Source organism: Phaethon lepturus, unplaced genomic scaffold (genome assembly GCF_000687285.1).
Source record: "Phaethon lepturus isolate BGI_N335 unplaced genomic scaffold, ASM68728v1 scaffold406, whole genome shotgun sequence".
Classification (NCBI taxonomy): Eukaryota; Metazoa; Chordata; class Aves; order Phaethontiformes; family Phaethontidae; genus Phaethon; species Phaethon lepturus.
This window is the reverse complement of record NW_010545324.1, coordinates 1-26,454: the sequence shown is the minus strand read 5'-3', so window position 1 is coordinate 26,454 and position 26,454 is coordinate 1. Positions and strand designations below refer to the sequence as shown.

Sequence of the window (26,454 nt, the reverse complement as noted above, 5' to 3'; positions counted from 1 at the left end):
GGAGGTGATTTGAGACAGCCAGCATAGCTTCTATGCTAGAAAGGAAGTCTGATAGCAAACACCTGATGACAAGTGTAACAAGGCTCTGGTCCTTATTTTGATAGGTCTTTGAAAAACAATTTGTTGGAATGACTAGGAAAACAGCACTCACATCTATTTCATCTTTGTATGACAATAAAAAAATCAGTTTGTTTTGGATAAAAACAAAAAAAAATTGTTTTGGATACTTAACTTCACCATTCAAAAGCCTCTCCCCAACCCAGCCAGATCACTCTTTGCTAGAACTAGCACAGGTGTATCCATTCATTCTGAATGCATCTCTTAGGTTTGACAGGTTAATGAAGCATTTAAATTACCTACCTGTATATTTGCTCAAGACCACCTGAGCTGCTGGAATAGCATTCATTTGAACAATGTTGTACAGATACAGTTCAGTGTTTCTGTTGCTTTTATCCTGCAGCGTTGAACATACCCAGTGGGCATAGCCTTTTGCTCCCTCAGTCTCAAGAAACAAACAAAAAACCCCAAAATAGGAGTCATTAAACCTACTCAAGCAACAGTGAAATCATTAAAGATTATAATAGCAATTCTGTGTTTTAGAGCATATTCTTGGCTAAAAATCTGCAACAGTGTTAAGCAGGAGAAGAAAACATGAAACAGAATTACTCCATACACAGTTTTGACTTGTCCCTTGGGTGAAGAGAATTCTTACATTAACATATCACTTGCTGCACCCCTGGAGAGATGACAGATGAAAAAAGCTATAAGAGAATGTAAAGTTCTCCGCTTTCTTAGAACTCAGGATACTAGCAATATCCTTGCTCTCTCCTGGAATAGTTATAATTTATGCCTTTGATCTCTGTCCAATTCTGTGTAACATCAAGAATGTTTTTTTCACAATTTACAGAGGTGATTTCTTGGACCACTGGGACTAAAGCATTTAATAAAACAACTGCCTGCTATTCAGTGTCAGCACAGGCCACAAACAACAACAAGGAAGTCAGGCAATCTCAGCTGGAACATAACCGTAACTGTTTCACTATTTGAGGCTTGCCTCTTTTTTAAAAACTTACATCATCTAAGTAGAGAGATTTGATATGTAGAAACTTCAGGATAATACAACTGTTATACTTACATGCATACTGAGTTCAGTTGTGTGCCTGAAGAGATCCATGGTGTCATAGCTGCCTACTGTCTCTGCAATAAGAGCCTGCAGAGAAGCAAAAATCGCTGTGGTCAGGTACTTTAAAAATTATGACATCGACAAGTAACTCAGCACACGTTACTTCAGGTACAGCTTAGGCATTTAACACAAAGACATTTTCTTTTCCTCATGCTGTGCAAGAAACATCAGTTTTAAGAATAAAATGAACACAATTAAAGGGAGCACAAGCAGTTTCCACTGTACCAGTACTCAAAACTTATGGTCTCCTGCTGCTACTTTACATTCTTCAGGGCAAAGACTTTGTGTGTGTTAGCACAACCTACATCTGATAGGAGATGAATTTTGACATGTGAACGTTCTAGTTCTTCCCTAGAATCCAGTTTCAATTAGACATTATTAGCAGGTTAGCAGCATGGGATTACGAAGTGCACCTATAGTGATCATAAAAGTATAAATCACAAGTCTTTCTACTATTCACAGATGGCCTAGATACCAGTGGGAGCATATCCAGCCCTCAGTGGTAGGGGAGGAAGGGTCATCCCAAGAAGTAAGAACTGCTTTTGTCCCAGGTACCTTAGAGGCTTACTCTTTATAATAGTGGTGGTAGAAGGGGGGTGCAGAGAAGAGAGTTAAGCAGTGCCATATAATGAGCTAGAAGTACAGCTGAAGCTGAAATAACTAGCACCTTATGAAGAGAGTGCTTTGTTGACAGTGCTCAATAAAAAGGTTCAGAGCACACACAGTGATTGTTTTTTTCATAACTAATTCCTTACAGAACTCACAGCATCAGCCAGAAAAACACTGTCTAAAGATATCTGATTTCAACATAAATTCCCATTGTATAACCAGTATGGAAAACAGAGTCCCATCCACCCTCAGGGGAAGTAGAAGCTCCCTTTCCTTAAAACATTTAATTTCAGGAACATGCTTAAGGGCCAATTATTAGGACAGAGTCCAAGTCTTCTGTTGACTAACAACTGGTTTTGGTGCACAGTTACAATTTTTCATTATCTTACCTGCCCAATCCAACACAGTAAGTAAGAAGGCTCCAGGGACTGAGCTACCTTGAAGGCTTCATGAGCTTGCTGTAGAACCAAAGATAACAGTGCTATTGTACTGTCTGGCATGGCAACAGAGCACTTTTGAGTATACGTGGGTATTGACATACAGTAGTATTGGAAGAGATTTCATGGACAAAATTATGTCACTATTAAAAACACCTATTCTCTCGTTGCCCAGAGAAATAAACTAGTTCAGTCTTAGCTACAAAAAAAACCAAACCAACCAACTAAAATCTTTACAAGATCAAAGTTCTCCTCCCTTCCAAATATAATTCCTTCTTAAAACAGTTCAGCAGCTAGATTACCCCTTAAAACAATTATTTTAAAATCTGACTCTTGGAGGATCCAGTTTTGGAAATTTGCTTTTCCTTCATGCAAACAAACACATTTTCAAAATGGTAAAACTGATTACCACCCACAAATTATCTTTTCCTTCATTATATATGATTAGAGTTCCTCCCTCAACATGGCATAAGGTGAAAAAAGTTTTCACATTAGTAATCCTAGCAGTAAGCAGTCTGCAGTATCAGATAATAATTACTAATAATAATTTAATATTTTTAGTAAAAATAATTCTGACCATCACACTTCCAATTAAACAAAAAAATTTCTGTAATTCTGACCAGTGAATAGGATAGGATGTAATTTTTGCTGCATGACAATGCTGGACTTCACTTGAGATGTACTCCAATTTTTCTCCAGAGAAACGCTGAAGGTTACACAAAGTTACAGTAAATCATATGACATGCTGATAAGCAGAAAGTAGCTACCTATGGGAAACTCAAACCCAAAGTTCAGTTTATGACTTACAATTGAAAGAGTTCTTGGTCAAACCTGGTGTGCATTGATTTGATTAACTACTTCTTAGTCCTCCCAAATGCTTTTCATTCCACCCAGTTGCTTGGAAAGCAACCTCACCAATTCAAAAGTTCACTTATCTTCTCCAGAACAAATATTTAATTCATTTCTGTGCCTCAAGTAAGGTACAGGCACCAATTTTATTTAATTGCAAGGAAGTACGTTTCATGAATCTGAGAGGAACATTCTTCACTGTTTGCCCACACTCATGCCCCGATACACTCCCTTAACAAAAAAAAAAAAAAAAAAAGGAAAGGGAAACTATATTTGAGGATGGGAAAGAGCGTTACCTCAATGTTTCCAGTTGCCAGATACAAAACCCCCAAGTTGGTCCAGGCAACAACATTCTAGGCAGAACAAATAAAGTTAAAACCAATATATTATTACTATATTCAAAAATAACACTGCATCAGGGGAAAAAAGTTTTAAATGCCCAGTTGAAACAGATGGCAGCTGCCTACAGCACTTACGATTTGCTCAGCTTGAACAGATTTGATGAACGAATGTTGAGCAAGAGCATAATTCCCAATAGCTGGGGGGGGGGAAAGAAAAAACGAGAGCTAGATCTAACTGAATTTCATAAATACCATTAGTCAAGTTGCCTTCTAATTTAGGATATTATGGAGCTGGGGGGTTCACTGAAGACTTACCACTACAGGAAGCAACTACACCAAGTGCATTCCAATAAAGATGATTTTTGCTATCAAGCCTCACAGCTTTTTTGAGACACTGGAAGAAAATCAAATGTGGATTATATCACTAGAACAGCAAAAATGAATACACTTATTCAGAGACGTAGGCTTTATTGACGACAGAGAGAGTATGCAGACAAGCAAAAACACAATTTAAATTTTAAAGAATGTAACAGGAAATACCTGTAAAGACTTCTCTAGCTGTTCACTGATCTCATTCATGTCAGTGCCCAATGCTGTGAGGTCTTCTGCCTGTCGATAATAATTTATTCCAAGATCACACCATATGCTAGGCAAAGGCATCAATTTTAAAGCTCTGCCATAACACCTACAGAAACATGAATCACAGAAGTATTATTCCAAGCCTCTCTACATGAGGAGCAGAAAGCTGAAAAAACATTCAGAAGAGTGCTTAAAAACCTGAACCAAGCAAACATGCATAAACACAAACAAAACCAAACAAGAATGGAATGCAAACAACAACTAACCGACAGTTATCTTCACAGAATCTATCCTGGTCTAAAGGCAGTCTGTAATGCCCACCACTTGTGAAGCCACAAATGTGCATTAAATCAAAGCTGTGTCAGATGCAATATGCATGCTTTTACTTCAAACAAACATCATTCATTTTTACAGTTAATCAGCCTTCCCCTAGGAAGCATCTGACTTCACATATTGTGGCTGAAATTTACTAAGCAGCTGCATTTCCTGCCTTACAAATCCAACTGCACAAAGCTCAGAGGGAGTCACAGAACAGGCTACAGAAACACTACAAATATTTGACCATCATGAGCTTCCAGGGACAGAAACAATGAATTCCCTCTTCCAAAGTACTCTAAGACACCATACCTAGGGCAAGACCTGATACCATTTTTATAAGAAAGAAGTACAGACAGAAAGCTTAAACTATTGTCTTTGACTTTAGTAGTCCTGGGAGAATTAGTTAGCTACTACTGAAACCACTCCATTTAAAGAGGCACAATTTGCTGAGTGACAGGCAGGATGTAGCCATGCTCTGGAGACAGAAACAAGAAGAGCAGGTGCTAGATGAAGTGTTGACAGCCACTATGGCAATGAAGCAAACATATTCTGAAATGAGCAGTGTGATTTGGAAGAAGCATGCAACCCAATTTACCACCTCATTAATCTTTGCTCAATAATGCAGGTGTCAACAGATCAGCGTGTCTTTCATTTTCTAGAAATGAAAGTCTAGAATACATTAAACTTTACACAGAGTCTCAAGCTGCACAGAAGCTATTGATAATAAAAAATCATTACCTTCCTCCCAGTCTGAGCAGCTCACTTTTATTCAGCATCTGTTTGCCTGCATTTTTACCCAGAAGGTATCCTAGAACTTGAACGTTCACTTTCGTTGGTGAAATAACATGCACGCTAGTACAGGTATCTCCAAGCAGTTTCCAGAGGCAAGATACATCAGGACGGTGCTTTGTTGCCCTGTAATTAATAATATAGAAAATCCACACAACACCCATTCAGACGCTTCAATATCGTTTTCTGAAAGAAAGTTCACCGCTTTTGCAGAGTGGCACAAACTTAAATGTAATTAGTCAATAAGCTGTTTGATTTATTTTTTTAATTCAGTTTTCTTCCTATGCAAGCTGTAAGTCTAAAAGGTCAAAAATAACCAAAAAACCTACAAAATGCCAATGTATCCCAACTTTGCTGGGACTAAGAGTCAGTTCCAAAAATTTGGTGTTATCTATCAACATGTCAGCTGACTACACCCACTCTCGCATTTCAGAGCACTATCATGTTACATTACAAGACATGACTCATGTGCAGAAACCTGATGGACGTTCTCCTGTAACAGCAGCTATCCCAAGGTTTAATTTAGGACACTAAAACATTTTGTACGACATGCAAAACAAAAAGATTGAGGGAGGGAAGAAACAATTTCTTCTCATCCACCATTTTTGGTAGAAATCTCTTCCTCCCAGTCCCATATATACAGAAAGATAGCTGGAGAGAACTGTGTGTCATTTCACACTTGTGTTGCAATCAAAAGACTCTGTATCTTCAAATAGAAAAAACAGAAGTCTATAATTACCATTCATTTAAGCAGCCTAATTCCAGAACTCATTATTCAACCATTTTCAATAAGCACATTCTTACCGCCAGATTACAGGCCTGGTCCATTATATTTATTTTAACTGAAAATCCTCAAACACTTAACTCTTATTCTTATACCTGTCAGCCCACAACCCCAGTGAAAATTAAATAACTGAATATTTAGTACTAACCTTGTAAAAAAATCAAGAGCTTGCTCTATGTAATCCACAGCCTTCCTATCAAGATAGTTATCAAGGGCTGATCTTCCTAGCATGAGATAGCACTCACCAAGCCCTGAAAAGAAAAGAAAATATCCTTTATGAAAAGTGATAGTTTTTATGATCTGCATGATAAAGGAGGTGGGATGGGAGAGTGGAAGCCTGCGCAGTGTTCTGCTTGATATAAAGATTTATACCCTGCACATGCTATGCCAAAATCAAAAGACCTACTGTGCTCACAACAGAGACTTTGCTTTTAACTACCCTGTCAAGTGTGAACTGTAGAATAATTTGAATATTAAAATAAACCTAATTTATTATAAAAAATATAGCATTTAAGCTTTGGGTTTGTCCTCAAATGTTAACTATAGCCCTGATGAGAAATCTGTTCTGCATTGGTAAGTCTTTGACAAATACTTTGACAAATACCAACTTTCATTTCACATGAGTCAAAATCATTGCCAAAACACAAAAAGAAGAAAGAATGCCAAGGTAGGCAAAAGGGGAAGTTGTCTTTGAAGAATACTTAAAATCAACCTTATTTAATCCTACTTATGTAAGAATTTACTTCATATGGAAATAAATCCAACTGTTAAAAAGGAACTGCATCTAATGACACATTTCTAACATTTTGGAAACAAGATCACCACTTGGTTTATACGCTTGCTGGCACCAGCAGTGATTATGACTGGCAGTAAGTCAGTGGCTACGAGTACCATTCATTCTCAGTATTATTTTCACAGTTCTGAAGCTACTTTCCTCATGCTACCGTACCCTGTACCTATACCAAACTAATAATCACAGTAGTCATGTTTTACAAGCATCTTTATCTTGCCCCCACTAGGTATTTGTCTTGATCACACAGAAGTCCCAAGCTCATGAGCTTCTCAGATGTCAAGAAGTTCTGTAATCAAAACCCAAAATTTATTTTATTCCTCAAAGTTATACATTAAAAGATATGCTGCAGCAAAGGCTGAATAACCATATCATTTAATAAAACAAAAATAAAATGCATCAAAAAGATGCATTCAAGTAACAGGAGTTTAGCTTTCTCTCACCTACTAGGAGACTATGCTTCCAACAACTCAATTCAGAAACCATCTAAACTGATCAGAACAGTAGCCAAAGTACACTGAGGTATGTTTCACAAAGTTTTAAGAAGGCCCACAAAAGACAGCAAACCAGACTAAATGTTAAACAGTCTGTAAGAAGGTGAAGAATGTTTTGGGACTCAAAGTAGGATCTGGAGCTAACAAATCAGATATTAGGATAAGAAGGATTATGAGAAAAGACTTAGGAGACTTAAGTAAACAATAAGTATAGAGGCAACCGAGGAGGGGGGGAAACCTTGATACCATGTGCTTATGTCCTCTTCAAGCATTTTATCCTAATTAACGCTGTCAACTGTCACCTACAGACACTAAAAAAACCATATACACATGCACACTTCTAATCGACACCACTGCAAACTGCTGCTGCAGTCAGCTGTTGCCATCTTGTTTGACAAGCAGTTAAACTGCCTATCCACAATACTAACTCCATCATAGAGCTTTTGCCATGTCACTTTAGTCTGCCAAACCCCAAGTGACAAAATTATACAGGAGGAGGTAGAGGGACAACCACCCTGTTGCCCTCTCAGATGAAAAACTTACTGTTCCAATAGTAATGCAACAACTCTGACTTAAGTCTTACAAGAATTACCTTATATGCACCCAAAAATCAAAAGGCCTTACACACAACAGAAGAATACTCCAGAACTTAAAAATTCATACTAGCACCAAGCAGCAAACAGCATGTATTTCAGATGAATGTATGGGGTGAGAATGACTGAAGACTAAGTGGCAGGGAGAATGTGAATCGAACAGTTACTCACTGGCTATCGAAACGTTATAGGCTCACAATATTATGTACCTTGAGAATCATTATTCTGTCACCAGAAAGGAGTTCCAGTTCCCCAGTTTCTCTCTGCTCCCAGTTATGTACTGAAGACCTCTACCTATCACCACCTCTAACACTTGTGAGACCTCTCGGGATACTTTACTGCTATTTTTCATAACTTGAAGAAGGTCAGAGGGGTCTGAATCACCAGTGCTAATACAAAAAGCGAGGAACACACAGTCAGGAGCAGAAAATTAGGACAACCCACCTCTTTGAAATGGCAGCCTGACTCCATTGCCTGTTGAGCCAGTTTTTTACTGTTTAGGAGAAACTGCAGCACTGTTAGCTGGCTTCCTCTATCTATCTTCAATTCTTCTACCCATTTGGCCTGGTAGCTGCACAGGACTAATTACCTTTCATACTTACTTGAAAGAGAAATGATCACTCCCATGCATCATGATTTAAGAGCTCTTCAGATATTTGCAAGCTACTACACACTAGCTTTCATGTAGGGGATCACAGTCCTCTACACACCCAAAATCCAACCCTATCCTTCCATGTAGGAAAACCTCAATACACCAAGAACTTCTCCACAAAACAGAAGCACTGCAGTGTGTAGAGGGAGAGTTAACGCTTTCAAATTCAGACATATTACCTTTCAGTGCAGGCACATAATCTTCTGTCTTCTTTAAGATTTGTTGATAGGTAGCTATAGCATTTTCATATTTGCCTAGAATCTGCTCAATCGCTGCAGCTCTGTAAATGCTGTACACAAGCTCTGGGTTCAGTTCATTTGCTTTCCTGAAGGATTTTAGAGCTGTCAAATAGCTACCTCTGCTCAAGTAAGCCTCCCCTAGAGACTCCCAGCAGTTGGAATCCTTTGGATCAGCCCTGAGAGCTGCCTGCAAACTGAAGATATCAAGATATAAATTTCTTTAAATAAAAGGTGATACAAGTTAACATAAACAAATTATTTCCTTGCATTACATATTCTCAGGACACACACACACAGTTATACAGAACTTTTAAACACAGCATAGTAGTGTTTTAATCTTCAGAGCACATTATACAGCTTTAGACTTTGTACCTAATTTTGGCTCATTATTCAGTGCTATACCATGCTTATCTATGGCAAGCTTGCCACCAGGCTTGTTAGTACAGAACACTGCTATGCTGAAAAGACTACACTGTGCTAATTCTGGAACTGAAGATAGACACACCTTGCTCAGACCCATTTCCCATTGTTTAGTACCAGCCATCCTATAATCAGCTAACTTATTGTCAAAACTTGCTCAGATCAAAGGCTGTTTTATTGGGATTTATAGAAAATGCCTTAAATCAACCACTACTTCTCTTACTCAGCCACTGCTTGTGACGGTTGACCAGTCCTCAGATAGTAAAGCCCACGATGAAGCCAGGCCCATTTTGCTGTACCTGTACTTGCTTTTTCAGTTACCTCATTCAGGATTGACAGAGCAGTGTCCTAACAAAGCACCAAAAATGCCAGGTTAGTAAACATATATATGTGTAAAGAACAATGTTCTTGAAAAGAAGAATACTCCTAATCCAGCAAACCATTAAACTGTCTAATCTGTTAATTAGTGTAATGAAGAAATGTTACAGGTGCTTTTTAAAGCTGGCAGGTTGAGTGGCAGATTAGAGAAGGAAATTATCACATCTAAAGACGTGATTATTTCTTATGTACCTGTCTTTGCAAATAGACAGTAGATTCCTGCAGTTTTGTAGAGCTTTGCTTTTTTTCGAACTAGACAAGGATATAAGTATTTGCAGCAAGTCAGATACTTAGACTGATTTTCCAGATGTTACAATGGAGTCTGTCAAAGTATGGGATGCACTTGCTTTATAATATCATAGGCTAAGAACTTTTTATAGAATGCTGTATCAGAAATATTTTTTAAAATGTTCTGATGACTTTGTATGCTTTTCCTGAAAGAAGCAAGGTAGAGTATAGAGAAAAGAACTGGCGCAAGTTAAATATGAAAAGAAAACAAACTTTCTCTTCATGTTTACTACTGAAAAAATCTTTCATCTAAATCACACATGTGATGACTACAATGTTATGCTTGGTTCCCCTGCCCTCCTCCCCAGATAGATTTAATTTGGAATTGAAGCATGAAATTGAAGCAGGTCCAACTGTGAAAACTGCTAAGCAATAATAGAACAGCTGTTTTCAGATCTTATTATCAAATACAGAGGAAACCTGAAGTGATTCCTCAAAGAGCAAGATTAACAGAAAAACAAAACAGCAGTAATCCAAAGCCCTGAATGTACAATACCATGTCTCCAAGTTCCACGCTTAAGTCTACAGCTGCTCTTCCAGATTCTTCATCGGTTCCATCCAGTTCAAAAGCCTTTTTATAGCAACCACGAGCTCTACTTTTGTCTCCAGCAATATCTCTGTAGTAGTTACCTAAATAACAAAAGACACTTCCCAAGTAGCTGTCCAGTTTTGCAGCCTATAAAGAAATATGAACACAATGTAAGACAGCATTTTGAAAGATTATACTGGTGGACAGGTGCAGTGATAACTACTTGTTCAACTTCTGCTTATCAACTTATTTAAGCTCTTTCTGTGATACATCTGAGTAGCTAAACTTTTAAGATTTCAGAGATTACTTCAGCTTTAAATATTTGCAGAATCTGCTACATACCTCATGACAAAAAGCATTTTGTACATGAAGTACTAACAAGCTACTTGTGCTAGGAAAAAACAGTTTTGTGACACCCCATTATTTTCATATTCTACACCGTTACAACCATTATGCTCATACTTTTACCACATTACATCACAATTTACACCAGACTTTCCTAAAGTTTAAGTTCCTTTTTAGATACACTTGGCAGATTTGTTTATACTTAAGAAACCCACAGCCCCCAAGCAGCAGAAAACAGCTTTGACAATAAAAAAAAGCTCACATAAAACTGTTCAGAAACAAAAGTATTGTTCACTTCAACTACATTCTCCAGTATACTCTGCTGTTACTGAAATGCAAACAGTAGGCAATGATTTGAGTTGCCAACACCTATCATGAACATATATGGTGAGTTTATAATGTCTAGAGTCTTATTTTGTATACTTCCATGTTCCTAATAAAGATGACAGACTAAGTCTTTTGGATTCACATTCTTACCTATTTTCAGGGAAAAAGCCACAACCACGAAAACCCCAAACATCTGGGAAAGTATATAAATTGTGGTCTTTTGCAGACATACCTCCCTGGACAGACATTGAAACTCTAACACCATTTGAATCTTTTTCCCTTCCTCACTTGTTTTCCAATTTGAATTTTGCCCTCCCCATTTCAGAATGTCTTCATAGATCTGTGCTGGTCATCTAGAAGCCTTGACTTTACAGCCCTCAAGAAGAGAAGATTTGAGAAGATCACCACTCCATTTGGCTAAATCAAAGGCCTCAAGAATTAGGTGAAAAGAGGAAAAGAAAAGCAGGGCAATTCCAGGTAACTGCACAGCTCCCTGCAATGCCTTTTTCCACAGCTGAACTTGGTTTACAGGCTCTGGAGGCTTGTAAACAGTAACAAGCAGAATATTCAAGTCTGTCATTCCAGTCAGTGTATTTTCTGTATTTGGTTTCTGATATAGGAAAACACTAACTCTACATGAATAGTTTAAGCAGCTTTTACCTTCAAGAACTGAGTGAGTGCTTTTCCTTTGTCTTTTCTTGTCTCATCACTCATGAACCAGTATGTGAGCCCCAGGTACTGATGATACTCTGCAGTTTCAGCCTTTCTTTCAATAGCATTTAGAAAACTAAATAAAAGGAACAAAGGTCAGATTAGACAGATTCTCAAAAGCTGCAAAACACTATATTCTATTCTCCCCTCACATTTCCCTGTTAATGGAAAGAAAAAAATAAATCTACCTTCTTTCTGCCTGTTCATAGTTCTTTTGGGAATAATGGATGAAACCCTCTAGAGCATGGGACTCAGCCAGATCAGGGTGGGACAACCGAAGCTCTTGTGAAATCTGCAAAAGGATGCCATTTTTCCCTAGTTATTTCCTCTATGAAACCAAGAATTCTACTTAGCTTACAGGAATGACAATACAGCACTAACCTTTGAAGCTTGATCCATTAAACCTTTGTTTAGATAAGCCTGACCTCTGATAGCTAAAACCACTGGATCACTGCTTACATCCGTAATCTAGAAAACCAAGTCATAGACATGACAAAGTTAGTCTCTCCCCAGATTAAGAAATCAAAGGTGTGAAAAGCAGGCAGACTGCATGAGGATAAAGACAAGAAAAACATTTAGAAAGAATACCCTTGAGAAGCCTTAGACAGAATAATTTTGATGGAGAACAGGTAGAAGATTGTAGAGAGCAAGGACAAAGCTACAGCAGTCTAAACAGCAAAGAAGAAGTAGTGTACATGAAGCTGAGGCAAAAAAAAGAGAGGCAGCAACTTCTGCTAAAAGCTTAACCATTCGATCTTAAAGTAATATGCTTTTATTTATGACTAATGAAAAGTGCATGAAGGACATGGGGCTTAGGATTATAACAATAATTCAAATTAAGATGAACAACAGCCACAGAACTAGCAAGAACCCAGCAGCTCTGAGAAAGACCAGCCAAGGTCAAAAGTGATAGTTTCTAAAATTAGAATTGTGAATGGAAAAGAGTTGCAGCAAAGCCTAAAACAACCAGAGAAGGAAGGAGTGTTTGGATTACACCATAGTTGGTAGGAGTTGTCTAAACCACACAGAATGTAAAAAGGAGGCAAGGGGAGAAATACACAACTTGGATTTTTAGTACAGAAAGATGAGAGCACTTTTCAACCTTTAAAAAATATACATTTTAGTCAATGAAAATACCTGTTCAAGTGCTTTAATGGCTTCTTCTGCAGCATCAGCACCAGCTATTTTAATCAAAGCCTCTGCTTTCAACTGAAGGATACAGTTCTTCCACTGAAGACTAGGACCCTCAGGAGTTCCAAGAGCCTCAAGAGCTGTTGACAAGAGAAAAGTTTCATCAAGTAAAAATAGAAAAAGGAACTACAAAGAGCACCAGTCTTCACAGTACTTTTAGAATTTTGTTAATTACTATTTTTCAGTCTAATGGAGCACCACTTTGCCTGACAGCTTTTAGTTTCACTTGGTACTAACTAGACCTCACACAGGAAAACAGAACACTTTATTTATCTTCCACATCACTTGCAACTTCACAGATTTCAAAATCTTCTTGTTCTCCAGGCTGGAAAAGGACTTTACAGGCTATTTACTTGTTCTTATATGCTGCATGTTGCATACACTTGATCATCCTTATTAGTAGTCTAGTAACTACTACTACTATTTTCTTTTTGAAAAGGAGTGGATGCATACCAGAACTTCACACAGATTTCACCATGCTGCTCAAGTTCTTAAAGCAACTGCATGGGTGCTCTGTTTCACTAACCATTCCCTTTCGTGTAATTCCTAGTATTTGACTTGCCTGGAAAGCATAGAAGAAGAAAGAAACAGTCCTATTTTTTTGGTAGAAAATGAGGACCTTTCTACTCTCTACTTCAACAAGATTGTAGAATAGCTTTGTGGGAACATTTTTTCCCCACAACCACATGATTTTGCATTTAAGATTATGGACTTTTATTCATTATTTTAACACCTAGTTACCCACCCTGGTAATTTCCTTTTGGAGTTTTGCAGTCTGCTTTGAATAGCAGCAAACTTTATAACTTCATTACTCAATATTCACAAAAGACTAGAAAAGAGCATGAACAACACAGGTACCAGTGAAAATGTTAGGGATACCTCCTTTCAGACTGAAAACAGTTATTACTATACTGTGCTCTAGCTTTTAACTTATTTAAAAAAAACCCCAAAAAACCCAAAAACAACCTGACAAAAAATGCTGCATGCTACAACTCTACCTCTTAACCCAAGGCTGCTTAGTTTCCTTAACAGTCTTGTAAGAGACCTTATAAACTATCACCTGGAAATCAGAGTAGACTATTTCACATCTCCCTTACCATGTGCTTGTAAACTCCTTCACGGATTTTAAAAGAAAAAATTTACTTTACAAAAGCCATGCTGTCTATTCCCCAGAAGAATTTTTCTACATAAATTCCCTGACTCTGTTCTTCCAGTTTTAACTAATTCAACCACTAAACATATCAGACTTGTCAGTGGTTTCCCTGATCTTTCCTAGAACCCTTTTCAAAAGTTAGGGTCATGCAACCTACTGTCAAGCATTTGGGTGCCACGACAGTTTACACAAGCAATTACATAAATCACTTTGTACTTCAGCAATTTCATCTTTATGATCCTCTGTCAATTCCTAGGTTGGTATCTCATAGTTCCTCAAGGCTAATTTTTCTTGTCTTGTTTTATAGAAACTTCTATTAATGCTACAATCACAGACAAGTTGTTTGATGAATCCGCTTAAAAGAAGGGTCATGGTGTAGAAGTCACCCTGAGTTCATCCACACTGAGCACAGATGGGAAGAAGAATCACCTCATTTTCATTCTTTCTACAATTTTTTTTTACCTACTTAGGACTGTTTTCACATTTCCTCCACCCGAATTTATAAGACTTTTGAATCTCCCTTGCTGGCAAGTACTTCCCCTTCCTTTTAATAATTTCCCATGACTGTTTAGCCAATTTTTTTACCTCTTCAGGTCCTTCTTAAGAAGTTTTTCCCTGTCAGAAAAAGTCCCCTTTGGTTATAAATGGTCAGCCATCAGATAATGGCTCTATTCAGACTAGATAGGCATCACTTAGATCATAACAACTGCCCTCATTGCCAGCTAGCACAGATGAAGATTTACACTCACAGTGTGTTTCTTAAGATGCAGTTGTACTATGCAACATTTCCGCATTTTACATTAACTTGATTAAAATCTTGTCTTTTAAGTCTAAACGTGAAGTCTACCAGACTGAAAATTTGTGACACCTATCCTTGTGGTTTCAGGCAATTATCTGCTTTTTGGTGGAGTTGGTCAACCACCAGCTGAAGCAGCACGAACATGCAAACCTTTTAAATACTAACCATCTGGTTCTGATTAGCCAAGTATTTTCTCTTTTCCTGAAACTAAGCAGCATAAGGTGCTTTTCAGCTGTCATAAACCAAGAGAAGCAAGAAGCAGGGGACACCAGCACAAGCCGTGAGACTGTAAAAAGCAAAGGACTGTGCAACTAACTCACACCTACCATGCAAAGGCCACATTGGCTGGACTACAAGTGGTGTACCCTGCAGTTGCTCTTTCAATTAGTGAGCAGTTACCTTGATTGCAGGACAGGACAGCATCCCTGTGATTGTGAATTTTCATCTGTGCCTCTGCCAAATAATGCCATGCTGCTGGACACTGGCTAGTCTTCTGCAAACCTAATAAAAGAGGAGTGTTAAAAAGGCACTAAAAAAAGTTGCGTAGGACTGCAAGGACAATGTAGCTGGCAGATACTTATTACCATATAATGCCATCCAAAACATATTACCAATCAGCTACTAAGACATGCCATTAATTTTTTCTTTGAATCTTACTTTAAACTGTTTTAGACATACAGGCCTCCGTGCAGTAAGGCAAAGACTAAGAATATAAGTTTCTGTTAGGCTTAATTTTGCATACAACATTAGATAAACGGAAAAGAAAAAGGGGAAAAAGTGAAGAAATATACAACACTGGCTTAACGTGTACTTTTGTTTCATAAAGTCCTTCACTTTGATCAGACATTAACATCAGCGTACTGTAGACAGCTTTATAAAGTATTTCTTGGAAACCGGAAAAGGCCTATAGAACTTCAAGAGAGAAAAAAATTATGGCAAGGGTGTTTCAGTGAAACTTCCTGATAAATTTGCCTTAATTAAAGATTCCATAATAAAACTGAATTCGAGTCTTCTGTGTGTGAGAGAGAGGGAGGGAGGGAAGACAGAAAAGGAGGGAGAGAAATAGTGTCTTGAAGCTTCAATGCTTAAGAAGCAAACGCTTGGCTTACTGGAAGAGACATTATTTCCAAGCTTTATACATTTCCTCTGATACCAAGAGCCTCGCCTTATGCATTCTCCCCTTCATGAGCAAAGCATTACATAGAAAAGTGAAAATAAAGAAAATCTTTTGTCAAAAACAGGATGTATGTTTTTGACAAACATCCAATGGTCATTTAATCCAGAAGGATTTGCTTTCCATGGAAGACTTTTTCCTCTTAAGCACCTGAAATTTTTATTTCAGATTTTAGGCAAGACACGTTACTTCACTGTGGCTAAGTCACAGTAGAATAGCGCAGAATATTCAGAACTCCAATTTCAGAAACAATTTTATTCTAAATCTGGGCAAAAGGATGCAGGATATCACAGCATAGCCTGACTGACTCATGATTGCTTAGATCCCAAATGCTTGTTTACCCAGCTTTCTCATAAAGCTGTTTTGATTTTCTGCGGCCAGCACAGCGAGAGTGGAAAGTCCTATTTTCCCACTAGAATACTTACGAATAATTTTCAGAGAGCTTTTCCATTTCAATGCAAGCAAGATAGTTACAGATTAGTAAACCAACCCTTCAGCAAATCTGACTACTGTAAAAAAAAATAATAATCCGCTGATATTTCTCTTTAGATACCCAATATAAGCATTTACCCAATGTAAGTGTTAAAGAGGTCTAAAAATGATGTAACTTTAAAGGGAAGTCATTTTTGTTCAGGTCTAGAAATGCAGTGACCAGATTAGAGAAGCTGCATTATATTTTACTTTATAAATTCCACATTTCTCCATTAATTGCTATTCCTGTTTTTACTGCAGATTTCCCCAATAACAGTCAGATTAAAAAAAGTTTAAAGTTGATCACACTAAAATATTACAGAGCTGACTATAACAGCAATGACAGACTTCAGAAATGTTATACTTAAAGCTGTATTAAAAAAAAAAAAAAAATCAATGCCCAATCACAGAAAGTGTTCAGTATTCTTTTAAAATCTAGCGGGTCTTAGAACTGGCAAAGTACCGTGCAAGTATGAGATTCTCAAAATATCCAGCTTAAACTAGCTGGTGTTCAAGTTATAGACTACTTATACCTCATATTACACATTTACCTTCATTAAGACTCTTAACAGCCTCCTTATATTTCTTTTCTTGGAGGCATTTTACACCAAAACCAATGATGCCTGGACCACTACTTGCATCCATCTCCAAAAGCCTAGAAAAACAGTGCAGGGCCTCTTCCGACAAGGTACCTAGTTTCAGAAAAAAAAATATTTTATGGAGTTTTAGATTTTAAAAATGCAACAGCATATGTTATCTACATAAATATGACCGTTACACTTTCAGCTCAAAGTAATGAATTTATTACCTAAACTTTTTTCCCCAAGATACTACATACTTATCACCCTCCACCCCCAAAATTAACCCCCGAAAACAAGCAGTTATTAAAACACCCAGTTTTTAAGACATTATTAAAAGACCCATTATTAAAGACAATTTAAGGACTCAGTACCACCCAACATGATAAACTGTTAGTCTGAAACCTGAATTTTTAACCACTCGTGTTAAATTATGACAGGTGTACTTCCTTTGTTAATAAAAACTAAATCCTTCATATGCTTTTCCTGTAAGCCCGGCTGAATGCCCACACACCAGAATCTGCCACAAATAAATCAAAACAATTTCCTTCCAGAGTAGGCTTTGTGTACCTGTACCTACAAATTTGTTCTGGCGACCTTGCTGAAACAGTCTTGCTGTGAAACTACATAATTTAATGTCATGGCTTAATTTTAACTGAGGCCACTAACTTTTTACACTTGTGTTTAGCTGTGATTGTAGACTTCGCAGTCCTTGCTTAAAGCAACTGTTGTGACTTGCAGCAACAGTTTCTGAACTATTACTTTCTTTAAAAAACTTACGGACTCATTTGACATAAAGGTTGCCTTTGATTTGCATTTGGTAAAGGTGACTAACAATGCATCTGAGTTACAAGCCCACAAGTCTGGGGCATGAAGGACTATAGTATGGCTGGAATGACTCAGATGTAAACAAACAGCCTTACTAAAACCTAAGCATCACCCTCCCCACCCCAAGATGGCTGTGGGATGGTGAGATATTGTGGGAGCATTGGTATATAAGAACTGTTGCCACCAGATGCTACTTTTCCTTTGGAAAAGGAAACAGTTTCTGCATGTTTCTCTGAACTGTAAAGCATTCTCATGTGGAAATGAGTCTGGGCCTCATTTGTCTTCATCCTTCCAAATCAAAGTGAAAAACTGTCTCTTGTTTTATGTTGCTACAGTATTCCGTGAAGCCTATCTTCAAAACTAGAAAAGGCATTCTTCAACCTAAGCTAAAAGTTACTTCTCTTTATATAACCACAGGGGTTTTTTTTTTACTGATTTTCTTTCCTCGTTTTAAAAAGAAATAAAATCAACTTCTGATGCCTTAAACCATAAAACGAAAGACCAAAATTTAGTAGTTATCTTTGAAAATGCTGAGAAAGTGTCCAACATTATTGCAATATTGTTTAGTGAACTACTTCAAATAGCAATTGTATACTTTCAGATCCCTGTACTATTCAACACACAATGGTTGGGGTTTTTTCCTCAGAGATTCTCCTTTTCTACCTAGAACAAGTACCTAAAAAGATCTGTTTAGTCCCTGTTCAACAAGCATTCTTTTGAAGAAAGTTTCACAAATGTTTGGGTTTTTTTACCAAGAGAGATTTTCTGTGCCAAGAATATACTAAGTGTAGCCTGTCCTCAGCCTTAGAGCACAGGTTAACATTCCCCATTCCCTCTTCTAAGCCTAGGAATCTAACCTTCCTTCATCCGGAGAGGTTGCTTTTGAGTTTTTTAAAATATTATTTCTTTGCAGCTTTGTAGATTGCCAGAGTTGGACTTAACTCACGGATGTTTTTTGACAATTTACAGTCATCACTCAGTTACAGAGCTAGGAAGTAGCAAATCATAGGACTAAACACTTTTCATTTCCAGACAGGCAGAAATATAACATAAAATTAAATAGCGCGCTTGTGCTGGGTCGTGAAGGGTAAAAACTTATAAAAAGATTGTCACACAATTAACTTTAAAAATAATTTAAGCCCCAAATATGTCTAAATCCATCCTACTCACCTGACTGAACAAAATGCAAACAAAGTACTTCTAAAGGATAACTCACAGTAGGATACAAAGTCATCATATCATTACAGGCCATTTCCAACCTAGCCGTTTCATGAGGAAACTTGAAAGGAAAAAAATAAATAGTTATTTGTGTGAATTATCAGATGTGGAATATTACATCTATTCACTGATGAAGATAGATTAATATAACCTTACTTTTGACAAGCACTGAATAAAGTCCTTGTAAAGATTCTGGTGGTCTTCACTGGGAACAGTGTCAGCAGAGTTTACCGCATGTTCAAATGCAGTCAAAAGCTGAAATAAGAAATAATTACAACTGCAACAAGCAATGACTCTAGGAAACTGTTACCTGCATAGAATAGAATAGTTCAGTTGAAAGGGACCTACAACAATCATCTAGTCCACCTGCCTGACCACTTCAGGGCTGACCAAAAGTTAGAACATGTTATTAAGGGCATTGACCACATACCTCTTGACAGGCTTGGGGCATCGACCACCTCTCTAGGAAGCCTGTTCCAGTGTCTGGCCACCCCTTCCATAAAGAAACGTTTCCTAATGTCAAGTCTGAACCTCCTCTGATGCAGCTTTGAACGATACCCACACATCCTGTTGCTGGACACCAGCGAGAATTGCTCAGCACCTCCCTCCCCACATCCCCTCCTCAGAAAGCTGCAGAGAGCTGTAAGGTCACCCTTCAGCCTCCTTTTCTCCAAACTAGACAAACCCAGAGTCCTCAGCCGCTTCTCGTACAACGTGCCTTCCAGCCCTTCCACACTTAAGTGGATAGTTACATGTTATTATCTGGATCCTACTCATTAAGTTTACACTAGTACTGTGAAGACAGAAATTAACAAAACAAGTTCCTTATCGTGAAGTAGTACTTAAATAGGATCCAAAGCACATTAATTGTATACTACCAGACGAAGCAGTAATATACTGTTTCACAACATAAGAAGGGTACAAGGAAGGCAAAATTTCTAAAGGAAGGCAAAATTTCTAAAAACACTGATTCTTCTTCATACCTAATCCCAGTTCAAAGGACTTGGTACCACAAAACCCAGGCTAATCTCCTCTGCAGTTAGCTGTCAGGCCTTCCCCTTGCTCTAGTCTAGAGATCTAGTCTTTTATTTCTTCACTCCTTATATTGAAGAACACAAGCACCACAGAGTGTGTGCTACCAAACAAGCATGCTAAAGAAAAAGTCGTCCAGAGCTTGTCATAAGTAAAGTGCTGAATAGGAGGCTGCCTTCAGTGGCACATCCTTCCGGGTTCTGGTGCTTTACTCAAAACTGCAGTAAAGTGAACCGTAGATTCGCATGTGAAACCCATTCCTGATATTTATGCAACTTTTTTCTTCTTTGAGCTTCTTGTCCCCAAAAAAGAAAGCAGTGCTGCCTGCAGCACCTCTTTTCTATAATAGCTTGTAAAGCATTTGCTTTCTCAAAAAATAGGGATCAATTCAATTTTCTGCTGTCGGAAATTATTTCCATTTATATCTTCTACCTTTCTGGAGCACTGCTATCAATCAGACTGGTGATTAGAAATTTTCATCCTTCCTGTTGAAAGAGGTTCATCTTGCAAGAACAGATAAATCAGCTAAACCAAAATTAACTTTGGCCATAGAGAATACAGGATCAGTGTAACTAATGATCATTCCGTTTGCTCCAGTTAGCTTTGACATTGTCCTAAGAAGTGAGAGCTTAAAATCTACAAGAGAAAGGAAAATTTGAACCCAAACAATGCTTATCTAGGATGAGCACTGTGTACAAAGAAAAGATAAAAAGGCACAAAACTACCTCTTTCATCCTGGGGGGAAAGCCGGGGAGGCATTTCTTGTTTTGAAGAACACCAACACTCTAGACTGTGTCAAAGCTTATGAATGATGCTCATGTGTGATGCTTCTCGTAACATGCAGAGGTAGAGCAATGCATCACTGCACTACAGTGCAAATTTGCACTCCTACAGAACTTAGGAGAAAGTTAATGAAGGAGTTCCAGGATGACCGCTCAGATTTAGGTGCCTTATTCCACCTGAGGCCCATCTCATGCCGCTGCACCCAATGTTTGTGTCAGAAGGTAAAATCACCCACCTTTTCCTAAGAAGCTTAGTACCACTGAACATTAATGAGACGAATAGTCATAAGGTTTACATGGCTTTCAAGGCTTCATTTGAAATCTAGCTGCACGGTGCATATATGTGTGTCTAGATGAGAAGCATTACCGACTGCTTTGTCTTATTATCCTGGTTCTGTGTACTGTCTTTCAGTAACTGGATCATCTTCTTCCAAAGCTGATGAAGCTCTGCCTTTTCTGCACCTTCCTCCTGTTTCATTTGTATTAGTTTCTCCCATGTTTCAGCCACCTGTCAACAGGAACAAATGAACCATGCCATCACTCTTCAAAGAGCTGGAGGTCTGATACACGCTTTCCACTTAGTGTGGACTTCCACCACACTAGGCAGACAACAGAGCAACTTTTAAAGTAACGTCCCAGATGTACCTGCTTTCTGATTAAAGCAATAACAAGTCCCAAACCATTGTGTGCAACCTTGTCTACCTTACATGGCACAGTAAATAAGGGAGGATACACCAAGAGTATGAATTCTGACTCTCTCTCCTGGACGAAATCAACAGTAAAGATAGACCTGAACAGTCCTCCAATAAGCTCTGAAGAAAAAATGGAAGCCTTGCTGGATCTACAGCGCTACGAACAGAAACTGAAGAACAGCAGCAGTGCATGTTGCAATTCCAGTGTGGAAAAATCAACAGAACTAAAAGAGAGAAAATAGGACCCTGAAGCCTAACTTGTGGCTTCCTGTTGCACATAGAGCAAGTCTGCCTTCACATGCTAAACTATTAGCACTGAATTTAGTTTCAGAAACTGGTATACAGAGAGGCTTTGGAGCTAATTAATAGTCTTGAGCCTGATGCTAAGTGATTTGTAAATTTTTTCATTTTCCATTACTGGAGGAAAGCGGAGAAGATGACATGGAGTAAGACCATGCACCACCTTGTAAGAAAGCAACCTTTTTAAAGAGTAAAGAAAGAGTGAACAGCCTAACTGCAAAAATACGTATCCTGTAACATTACTACAGAGATCATAAGCAGCGTTACTGTTGAACCATTCAGGCATTTAAACAGCTCCACCTCGTGGTAAACTGACAAGAGCCATGACTATGCTGACACACTTTGGCTAGGTGCACTGAGGCTTCAGTTGCCCTGGAGTAGCTCTGCACCTCCTTATCACTGTGCATGGAATGCAGGACATAACCCACAGGTAATCGAGTTCAGGTTGTGTACAGATTCCACCTTATCCTCTGGCAGGCAGTATCAGGCACAGTCTAGGAAGGAATCACCACCAATGAAGAGCTAATCAGATACCTAGAACTGGCCAAGCTAGGCCAAGGACACCTGACTCACACATACTGCCATGTAAATGTGCACTTGGGATCATGCTTGACTTCTAGAAATAAAACAGAAGAATGATGTTCCACCCTTTCAGCTTGTATACCAATATTCTTTGTCAAGCTTTGTCAGTTTAATAGAGTGCATCCAAGCCATACACAGTGGAAAAGAAAGGAATATAGTTAAAATCAGTTCTTCCTGGTTATGGTCCACAATGGGATCTTAAGTGGCCTCTGGCCGAAAAGCTTACAGAGTCCTTGCTGAAAAGTAATTAGTTCTCATCAAATGGAAATTTCTTGTTGGAAGGGAGAAAGTGCTCAACCTACCTCTAAATATTTCTTTTCTTGATGATACAGTTGCACAAGCTTGTTACATACATCACACCATTTCTGCTTGTCACCACTAGAAAGAAGGAAGGAAGAAAATTCCACACAAACAAGCTAAGTTTTCCATAAAATAGTATAATGTTTTCCAAATTCTGACAAACAATCTTTAGTAGGTTCAGATGCCAAACTAATATTTAGAATAAATACTATAGTTTACCCAAAATTTTTTATTAATTGCTGCTATAACTGAGTAAAAAAAAAACATTACTTCAAGAGATTGTACTTTTCTTTTTGAACAATCTTCAAATTAAGGAAACCAACTGAACACTCCAGTCAACTACAGTGACAGCTAAGAGCCAGATTTGTTTAGAACTGTAACCGATGTGAATTGGATGACATATTCTGTGATCTTAAAGCAGAGAAAAATAAGCCCACTTATTAATGCAGACAATGACCTATCAGAGCTTAATGCTTCAAGGCAGTGAGTTTAGACAGAAGACATAGAATAACAGAATTCTCTAAACTACGGAACTCAAGTAAAATTATTGCAAGAGTTTTTGCCCTGTAAAAAGGGACAGGATCAAGAAACCTTATACAGGTATGGAAAACCTGAGTAACAAGTGCTGACTGACTGATGTGACAAGGCTTTAAAAAGAAAAAAGCATATCCTATGTACCAGTGATGGCTTTCACTGAACTATAAATCTTAGACGAATTATGGTATTCAGTATCCTTTACCTTTCATAGAGTTCTAAGAGCTTCTGGTAAACATCTGCTAAGTCTCCTTTGACATCTGTTTGGCTGGATTTCTCATATAAATTTGCTAATCCCTTAAAAAAAAAAAAAAAGGCAAGATTTTATGTCAATGGTTACATGTTATGAGAACACTGCAAGTTCTGCCTACCAAATACTCCATTGCCTTCAATGGGGTCAAGTGGTAACATAGAAATCCCTGAGCACAATCTATGCTGATACTTCTGTACAGCCTTCTGAATCCACTTATTTTAAATGAGAAGCTTTCCTCATTTTCTTAACTAATACCAACAACTATTTGAAACTTGTATACATCACATAATCTTGTCTGAGCACTAGACAATATATACAAAGCACACCAAGTCATATGATAAAAGATCTATACCCAAGTATCATACCATCTTGCATAGTAACAGAAAGCCAGAATCCAATTGCAAAAGTGAAGAAATTTCTATACACCTTGAAATCAGACACCAACAGTTACACTTTAAAGAGGTATTTATCTTGAAAATACTAAGAACCTTACTACCTTAGAAAAATATCAATTTTGGTATCAGTCAGACTTATTATGCAACCTTACGCTTCACAAGTCTCCAAATAATGCAACTATATGTTTTAACTATATACTGTTACAAGTTGCCATGCACACACCACCCATCACACAGCTATTTTAAAAGTATACTATTTTTTATAAGTAACAACAACAAAATTCAGTAACAATCCACTCAATGCTGGAAACTGGAAAAATAAGTGACAAGATAAAACATTTTCTCTCCTCTGAGAGAAGCATTGTCAAACGTTTCTTGAGCTACAACCATGGAAATTCCTAAGCACGGATGAATTTACTGTATCTGTTGCAATTCATGTTCTCCCTTGCATGTTGCACTGCTCTAGTCTACACAAGAAATACAAACTTAAATATACCGAAATTAAAGTTCACCCTGCTGTAAATATGTAGCCACCCACATTGGACACACAAATAACATGAACCTCAGCTACTCCAAAGCTTCAGTAGAACTAAGGGCCTCAAGAAAACACGATGCAAGTCTCAACTCTGCTTGGTTCCTATATTTAGCTCCAGTGACACTTTTCAGAGAAAGAAAGTAAATCTAGACACTCACCTGCCATGCCAGTAACTGGTTTGGTTCAAGTTCAATAGCCTTCTTATATGCTCCTTTGGCCTGATCAGGCTGCTCCAACTCAGCAGCTGCCAGGCCAATGAACACCCAAGCATTGTAGTTATTTTTTTCTTGCTTCAAGACCGCCTAGAAATACACAATTTTAAGTGAAAACTGATGAATGAAATGCTTCTTATAGATCCATATATTGAGCTTCATCATTGCAGTTTGGTGAATTATTCTATATGGTAACATTAGAAGTTAAGTAATTTTCAGGAAAAGGTTAAGATTAATAACTTCAGCTTTTCATGCCAGAGAATACTTCACATCTGAACTGTTCTGCCAGTAACCCTATTTGTAGCTCAGCAATTAAAGCACTCCTGTCGAGGTCCAGATTAGAAATGGATTTTTATCTCTATCAGTCTAGACTTAACATTCTTATTGCCACATATAAGCAAATGTAAAAGGAAGGGGAATAAAAGTTATATGTGGGCAACTAACATGAATGATGAAGTTAAATCTGAGAATCAATATCAACTATTACATCACTAAGGTACTCCACACTGTGCATTAATACATAGTTGTAGGGATATGGAAAAAAAAAAACAAAATGTGCAGAAAACATTACATTCCAAGTAAAAAATGAATTACCTTGCAATGTTTTAAGGCTTCCTTATATTCTTTATTTCGTATTGCGTCTCTAGCACTCTTTAATGCTGCCTTCACCTCCTTATTTGACATTGTGGCCACTAAGTAAAAAGAACATATCATCAGTTCTTATAAGAAGATATACTGAATTCAAAACACTATTTATATCCTGCTGTAATTGCACAGAGAGTATTTTAAACACAGAAACATAGTGCAATATGCCAAAACACATACAGCACTAAAAACTGCTGAAACAAATAATATGTGTTGGAGCTTAGCTCCAACACAGGATTAAGTTGATCTAACAAACAGTTACATGATACAAAGTAGCTATCCCAGAACAAAATTTTTGTTAAGGTTTAAGATAAATTTAAATAGGAGAGGTGTTATATGACAGTCCCCTAGTTAAGACTCCAAGGAAAACAGCCTGCATGTAATTTTTTTTTAAAGAAGAATTACTAAACAGTGAACTGTGCTTAAGAGGCATTGAGAACATGTGCTCAAGGGGTTCCTAAGGATCAGAGTTCTTCTTGTGTACTACCTACAGCAGCACCAGGGCCAGCCTGTCACTTACTTATGTCCAGGCATGGTCCACCATGCTCCTCTCCCTTCATACACACTCGTGGCAGACCCTGCTTCCAACTACAGCTGTATAGCAAAAAAGAATAAGCACTTAAGGACACGTCAAAGAGGCATTCATGCTTTTGAAGCATGACATAATCATGTCATGTAATCACTTTGATGCATATGGTAAGTATTTTGCCTCAAATGAACTTTAGAAACACCATAGTCAAAACTGCCTAAATGGGATGAAGCTGAGAAACAACACTGTTGGTGCAGGCACTGAGAAAGTGACAAGCTGAAGAACAAAAAAACCTTTTAGCAGCTGAAAAGCAAAAGATAAAGAATGAGTCAAGGGCCTAGATAAAATAGTAATGAAAGGACAAAGGAAGAAAGCGTATTTCAAAGCTTCCCTCCGTGCCTAAAAAAAAAATAAAGAAATCTGTCAAACTTACACTGCTCAACAGCTCCTGGCGATAAATTTCCTCTCTAGGGGGGCACGGACGCCCGGTCATCACAAACACACACACCCGCTAACATTCCCGAGCCCGAGCTCCATTTTCACCTACAGAGAAAAGGGACACCACGTCAGCGCGGAACCGGGCACCTCGGCGGAGG

General features: G+C 38.0%; 1 protein-coding gene across 1 annotated transcript; it reads right to left on the bottom strand.

Annotated features, from left to right (window-relative positions):
* Window positions 1-360: 360 nt before the first annotated feature.
* On the bottom strand, window positions 361-25,368 carry TTC37 (tetratricopeptide repeat domain 37; the record flags this gene model as incomplete). Its single annotated transcript, XM_010288897.1, has 25 exons — window positions 25,279-25,368; window positions 24,631-24,774; window positions 23,495-23,586; window positions 22,758-22,833; window positions 21,249-21,389; window positions 19,224-19,322; window positions 19,020-19,128; window positions 16,995-17,135; window positions 15,198-15,299; window positions 12,793-12,926; window positions 12,037-12,123; window positions 11,844-11,947; window positions 11,605-11,731; window positions 10,240-10,419; window positions 9,301-9,425; window positions 8,598-8,851; window positions 6,038-6,140; window positions 5,055-5,231; window positions 3,960-4,104; window positions 3,735-3,813; window positions 3,555-3,616; window positions 3,375-3,431; window positions 2,182-2,250; window positions 1,136-1,210; window positions 361-502 (listed from the first exon to the last, which is right to left on the bottom strand). Coding segments are annotated over exons 1-25 (2,914 nt in total), but the record flags the coding sequence as incomplete, so codon positions are not given.
* Window positions 25,369-26,454: the final 1,086 nt, after the last annotated feature.